Source organism: Elaeis guineensis, chromosome 1 (assembly GCF_000442705.2).
Source record: "Elaeis guineensis isolate ETL-2024a chromosome 1, EG11, whole genome shotgun sequence".
NCBI classification, from domain to species: domain Eukaryota; kingdom Viridiplantae; phylum Streptophyta; class Magnoliopsida; order Arecales; family Arecaceae; genus Elaeis; species Elaeis guineensis.
In genome coordinates, this window is record NC_025993.2 from 101,723,787 (window position 1) to 101,731,493 (window position 7,707).

General features: G+C 38.7%; 1 protein-coding gene across 1 annotated transcript; it reads right to left on the reverse strand.

Moving 5' to 3' along the window:
- Positions 1–264: 264 nt before the first annotated feature.
- On the reverse strand, positions 265–3,485 carry LOC140858103 (disease resistance protein RPM1-like). The gene has a single exon (XM_073257652.1). The coding sequence runs from the start codon at positions 3,460–3,462 to the stop codon at positions 895–897; it is 2,568 nt and encodes an 855-aa protein (XP_073113753.1). The 5' UTR covers positions 3,463–3,485; the 3' UTR covers positions 265–894.
- Between the last annotated feature and the right edge of the window lie 4,222 nt (positions 3,486–7,707).

The following is a 7,707-nucleotide window of genomic DNA, read 5'->3' on the forward strand; positions in this document are numbered from 1 at the left end:
TATAACTTTTTAATTATACCTTTTAATTATTGAGATAAGTCACCTCAATTTTTTCTCTCTTCCTTATTGTATTCGGAGGTCAAGCCTAGCCCCCCTCCCTCTCTTGTACCATTTTGATTAATATTAATAAATCGATAGGGGTCCATGTCAAATCTTCCATCATTACAAGATAATTTTTTGTTTTCATAAAAAAAAATCTCACATCCATATTTATAAAAAAATTCAAAAAAAAAAAACCCCACGCCCATGTCTAATAGGGGGCGGTCTGGCTCGTTGCCCATATCTAGTAGGAGGTTCTAATCTAGTTACAGTAATATCATTGTCAAATCAACACCATAAGTAAAATCACACTTTAAGCCTTCCACACGATGGAAAGGAGAAAAGGATCTTCTCTTCCTAAATGCATAATGGAGAACCTCATCCAGAAAGATTGGTTGGTTGGAAGATAGCATTTGAGTTCTTTGATTTTGTATAAATATCTAAATCTATCTAACACAGTGGATATAGCACTAAACACATACATGTATGAATTTTCATAATAGATAAAAACATTCTAGCGGCAATCTTCATCTCCAACGTGACCCAAATTTAACAATTCAGTGGATTTATTCTTCAACCTAGAAATTCATCTAAAGATCATATTGACCCCTGCTTCGGTTTGAAGAATGGGAACAATGGAAAAATGGAAGGAAAAAATTTGTTAATGGGAAGTTGTTGTTTGATTGATAAAAGAATGAGATAATAAGAATCATGAAGCATCTACGTTCTCTCTTCGTGCGCATGCATTCACATTCAGGTGCTATGAGTAAGCCAAAACAAGTGCATGAGCTAGCTCATTGACATATTGGCCACATGTATATTCTGTCATAGAGGGACGGATCACGAAAGGCTTTTTTATTCTTCTCTTTTCTCCTCCTGTCCTGAAAGTCTTTTGACATCGATTGTTTGGTCCTCTCTCTTGATAATATAATAGGCATTAGGGATGTGCTGAACCTTGTTCTTACCGTTGCTTTCTTCGAACCTCCCTCTGAATTCTGGATGCAGATCCATCAAGTACAGTTCCTGGAGGGATGTGAGATATTCAATGCCTCTAGGAACATCCTTTAACTTAGGTAGGCCAGCTAGGTCTAAGTACTTCAGGCTTGCCATGGCATCATCCTCTACCTCCACTTGATTGAGTTCCGGCATATCGAATAAAATGAGTCGCTTCAAGTTAGGGAACCATCCGCTGCGAAACCACAATTGTTGCCCGTCATATGCCTTGTGCAGTTTCAGAAAGACGAGGTGGGTCAACTGAGAGAGGGATCGAAGTGGATCCTCTCTCAACCCACTCCAACCCAGATACAATTTTCGAAGGCTGGATCCAAGTGCACGAAATAAGGGCAAATCCATCGTCCCTTCAGCCAGCTGCCCGTTCAGATTAAGCTTTAGAAGATGCTGAGGTGGATGATCCCAGCCTCCCAACTGGAGAATCTCATTCTCGTCGCTTGCATTGAGGGACAAGTAGTATAGGTAGCGCAACCTTGATAACGAAGCGCATAGGTGCTTGCAATGGATGCCACGCACTTTCCATATCCGAACGCTTCTTAGTTGGGTCAAGTTCCGGAGCCGTTCCACAAATTCCATAGTTGCTTCCACTGCTTGGAGAGTCTGCAGGTCTTTCAAATTCCACAGCCCCTTCAGACCTTGCACACCTCTGCCCGAATTTATAGTCACATGACTTGCATCTGGAACCTTCTCGGCAAACAAGTGACGCAACTTCTTGAGATTTCTTATCGTGCTTGGCAGTTTCTCTATTTCACTTTGGGAGAGGTCGAGCGTCTGTAGGTTATGAAGCCTTCCCAAGGATTTAGGTAGCACCTTCACCTTCGTCTTCCTCAGACCCAAAAAGTGCAGATTGAATAAGTCCCCGATTTCATCTGGTACTCTCTCAATCGAGATGCCTTGTAGGTCTAAGACGGTCAAATATCTAGAGCTGGAACACAGCGAAGACAAGGATGACGATGCGGACATTGCAGGGTCAAACACCGTGAAAGTGCGAAGTCTTGGCAACTCCATGCTCGACTGGAGTTGGTTACCACATTTGTGCACTGACAGACGACGTTTCTCATCACCCGTCTTCACCACCATCTGAAGATCGTCATGTACCACACTGAAATTTTCCTTCATAGACAGTGATACAGCCAACTCTCTTACAATATCGTGCATTCGACAGTGTTTTATTCTACCAAATTCATTCCTTCTTACAACTTGAAGCATGCATCGATGGATGAGCTCCTTAAGATAGTCCTCTGCTACTTCTTCCATTGTGCTCGATCCCCTTTCCTCCACAAATCCTTCTGCGACCCACAGTCTCATAAGCCTCTTTCTCTGAAGCACATGATCCTCCAGGAACATGCTGCAATGCAAGAAGCAGTTCTTAAGATATCTCGGTAGATAGTTGTAGCTGAGATTCAAAACATGCTTCACATTGTCCAAATTTGGGTTGTTATTCAACTCCCAGCTCAGCCGATCATAAACTTTCCCCCATTCTGACTTGGTTTTCTCTCTCAGGGACAGCAGGCTGCCTAAAGAGACGATAGCTAGTGGCAACCCTTGACATTTTGATACAATTTTCTCCCCCAACTCCTCCAGCTCTTTAGGACATTCTCTCACTTTCTCTTTCCAGAATGCCCTCTTACAGAATAGATCCCATGCCTGAGTGCTTTGCAACCCCTTCAGCTCAAGCTTCCGACTATCATGTGCTAGTGAAGCTACCTCAGTACTCCGAGTTGTAATGATTATTCTGCTTCCTTTGTTGTTAACAAAGGCTTGTCGAATATCATTAAAAGCTTCTGGATCCCATACATCATCCAGTATGATCATATATCTTTTCTGGTCTAGAGAACTTCTTATTGTTTCAACTAACCTTCTGTGGTTCAATCCTCTAATGTCGATTGGAATTTTGTCTACCTTTTCATTGTCATGCAGCTCCTCTATCATTCTTCTTAAAAGATCATCCACTTGATAAGTTTGTGAGATGGATATCCATGCATGACATTCAAACTTTGTCCCCTCACTTTTATATACATTGGTGACAAGGGTTGTTTTGCCCAATCCACCCATGCCCCACACGGATATGATACAGCTAACCGGATCCTCATCAAATAGCCATTCAATTAATGTTTTTCTGTTTTGGTCGATCCCCACAAGGTCATCTTCACCAATGAAATGAGAAAAGTCGGCTAAATATCGCTGATTTTCACTAGCATAATTTAAACTACTATCCATTTCTCCTTCTGCTGTCTTAATCCATCGCTCCTTCATTTCTGAAAGGTGCACCAAATTACTTTCTAACTCTTTCAGCTGAGCAGCAATTTGATGCCAGGCAACCAAATCGGGGGATCTCCTTACTACTTTTTTAAGATAACCTCCCAACCCCCTCCCTTGTTGTCGAGCTATGAGATACACATACTCATCCATAATGTCCTCAACACTATATGCTAGTTTCCGTACCTTCTGAACCCAAGCTTCAAGGACCGGGTTGTTGTCAGTTCGAGTACCTATTTGACCGAGAAAGGCTTGCATTACCGAAAGTTCACTCTCAATACGACTCATACTACTTGGTAATTGCGTGAACAATGAGACTTCATTTGCAAAAAGAGAACCAGCTAGTTTCACTGCTTCTCCACCCAAAGCAACACCGATCTTTTTAATTGCTAGAAGTATGGCAGCCTCTGCCATGTGTGGTTCCACGATGAACTGCACCTCCTTTGTTGGACAAGCTAGGTGTCCTACCCAGACTAGCACCGGTACCTCTTATTTCTCTCTCTTGGTGTTTGATCTATCCAAAAAAAAAAAGTTGTCTTAGTTATAATTAAATGAGAGTTGATCAAGATGCTTATGCAACAACGAGATCTCAGATATATACCAGATAATTAATCTTGATACCATGTTATTTAGTACTAAGATCATTATTTCTCACACCATTGGTAAGATACCCTTGGAAAATAGAAAAACCATTCACAACAAGTAGGCTTTCCATTCTTTAAGGTGTGCACATGTATGGTGCGTATAAAATAAGAAAACTTAATTATAATAAAGATTAGGAAGGTTTGGTCTAGGTGATTGAATGTGATGTTGTTGTAATACCCAACATCTATTTAATCGGTTTTTCCTTTCACTGACTCGTCTCGACTTGGCATGAGTTGGCCGAGTCAATTTTCAAAACTTGGCAGCAGAAAAAAATTCTCGCCGTGTGCCTGGCCAACAGCAAGAATTGCATGGCTAAGCTTGGAAGAGGCCAAAGTGTAATAACCCAGATAAAAAAAAAAATAATAATAACAAAGGAGGAGGAAGACTCCTAATCAAAGTTTTCTTCCTTCCCGTCTCCGGCAAAATCGGATCGATAGAGTCCGATTAGGGATAGGAAATCACCTCTATAAAATCCTCTTTCTCTCTTCTAAAGCTAGCCATGACGAGCACCAGATTTCTTCTTTTATTTTTCTCGAATTTTTTCGTTGAAGCCGCGGATGTCCTCATCGTGTTCATCTCAAATACTCGCCGGAGACCTCACCGGAGTCGGAGGTAAACTCGTCTTCTCCTTCCTCTCTTCTTTCCTCTCTTTTCCACGACTTCATGCACCCTCTCCGGCCGTCAGGATCGTCGGAAAATCCATGAACAAGATGATCCCCCTGTTTTTCGATCTCTTCTTGTTTCTCCCCGGCCGAACCTTGCCACCGGCCGTCCGCTGCTGGCCACTGCTGGCCGAACCCCATCGTCGGTCGCTGCCGAATCTCCGGCCAAGCCACCGGAGCCCGAGCCATCGAGGGGGGGACCTCACGGTCTTCCCCTGTTTCAGCCAAGGGAGGCCGCGGGAAGAAAGGAAAGGAAGAAGAAGAAAAGAAAAGAAAAGAAAAAGGAAAAAGAAAAAGAAAAGAAAAAGGAAAAAAAAAGAAAAGAAAAAAAAAAGAGAAAAAGAGAAAGAGAAAAATAAAATAAAATAAAATAAAATAAAAAGAAGAAGAAGAGAGAAAAATTTTCTCTCTCCTCTCTCTACATTCTCTCTCCAGTTTCTCTCTCTAGATCTTTTTTTCTTTTTATGGATTTTGTCTCTCTAGAGTCTTCCTCTCTCTCTGATTTCATCACGGACCCTAGGATAAAATTGAGATGAAAATAAGATGATCTGAGGTTGCTCCGAAATTTGTGCAGTAGATCTGATCCCAGTTCGATCCTATTCGAAATTTGTAACACTTGATTCATATTGAGTCACCCTGATAGGACCTCTGATGATCTCGATCATGAGTGCCTCATCTGAAAGATATGAAAGTTTCTCTCTCCACTTTCTCTCTCTACTTTCTCTCTCTAGAATTTTCTCTCTCTTCATGGATTTTCTCTCTCTAAAAGTCTTATGGATCAGTGAAGGATCCAGCTACTTAGGTAAATCCTAATTTTGATTAATTCTAAGAGAGGTCCTTGATTTGTGTTATCAGGATCGATTATCGATAATTTCCCTATATGTAATTTTTATATTTTATCAAGGTTATGAAGAGATGATTGTCTGCATATGATATCGAGTGGAATATTTTGTTAAAAAAATTCATAAATCAAAGAAGAACATTGATTCTGTGCTTGGATCAGTCACCAGTAAAGGTAAGAGTTCTTGTACATGATCACCATTATAAATATGCTACTTTACTGTTGGTCTTGCATTATTGGTTTTGCATCGTCGGATTTGAGATCGATGAATTTATTATATCTGAGATACTGTTATTTGATTTTGAGCATGAGTATGTTATGTCAATATATATGTATCAGAGATTGATGGCATGATTATATGGATATGACATATCTGAATTGATCATAATGCAAGACAGAATTGATTTGATGAAATTAATACATAATGATTAAATGAAAAGAAAGAGATATATGGTATGGACTAGCCTTGTCATATGGAACAGTCCGCCAGGAGCTTATGCCTGAGACAGCCCCTACTGGCTTACAGGTGGATCAACCGGTCAGGAGCTCATGCCTGGGACAGCCCGCCAGGAGCTTATGCCTGAGACAGCCTCTCACGAGCTTTGATACGTGGGACAGCTGCCCAGGAGCTCATCTTGGGACAGTCTTGAAAAACTTTTTAAGTGGATTCGATCCGGATGATGACTGAGGTATAGACTTGGATAGTCCAGAGCCAGAAGAAAACTGTTAAAAATCATGTGATTATGAAAGGAGAAATGAAAGATAAGACATGAAATAATTATTGAACAAAAGTGTTTCACCTGTTAATATATGATGATGCGTCTATTTTGACAAGACAGAAAATTTATGAATATTTGTATTATTCTGAAAATTGAATATGAGATTTTATATTTTACTGTTTATCCTTATTTTCAGACTATATTACTATATCAGTGTGATATGGGAATTCTTACTAGGCTGTAAAGCTCACACCCCTTCATCTTTCTTTTTCTTCTCAGAGATACAGGACGTTCATGATTGGCTATGGCTTAGATTTATGGGTGAGCGATGGATAGATAGAGTGTCATAGTACCTGATCAGAGGATTGAAGAAAATTAATTTGTAATTATGCAAGGTTTTACGAATTATTATTGAAATTAATGGTATGGATGTTAAGATTGTAATGATTTATTTTTGGCCTTGCATATTCTTTAGGGCTTGCTCTAAGGAGTGTGCGGCCATCACGTATCCGACTCGGATGTTGGGTTCGGGGCATGACAGAATGGTATCAGAGCATAGGTTATGATCATTAGGGATTATGATATAAGTGATTAGAATATTACAGAGTGATATTAGAGCTTAGGTTATGATCATTGGAGATTACGATATAAATGATTAGGATGAGATAGAATAATATCAAAGCTTAGGTTTAAGATCACTAGAGATTATGAAGAGATATTAAAACTTTAAGTAAGATCAGTAGGATGTGACAGAGTGGCATCTGAGCTTAGAGCTTAGGTTACGTTTATTTGGAGACAATGATACAAGTGATTAGGATATGACAAAAAGTTTAGGGTCACTAAGGATTGTCATATAAGTAATATCAAAACTTTGAGATTATAATCAATAGAGTATGATTGATAAAATCAGAGTTTAAGATTATGATCATTAAAGGTATGATAGAATGATATTACAATTTAGGTTATGATCATTAGAGAATATGATTTAAGTGGTATTTAAGCTTAAGATTATAATTATTTGAAATTATGACTTTAGTGATATTTAAACTTAGGTTATGATCATGAGGAACATGATAGATATAAAAGAGAAGATTCAATATTTAGATTTCGAATCAATAGATATTAAAATGAAATTTATGTATAAGTGGCATATTATATCTATAATAGAATTGACGAGTTATACCTTAGATTTCAATTAGTAAGGTTGACCTAAGTATGAAAGAGTTGCCTTGGAATGAAGTGGGAGGTATTGATAAGTTATGTTGAGTATACTAGATGATTTTGGAATGTAAAACTTATATGATTGAAGATCATAATATTTTTTTTTAATTTCGATGATAATTGTCTAATGCATTATGAATTTTGAATTTATCAAAAGAAAGTTAATTAGGATATGGTTTAAAATGAAATTTCATCATATGAGAGAGAAATATTTTTGAACACTGAACCTATAAGAGGATCATATATGAAACTCAATCTTAGATAAAAAATATACTTGAATTTTTTTTATGAGAATATGAGATATACATCT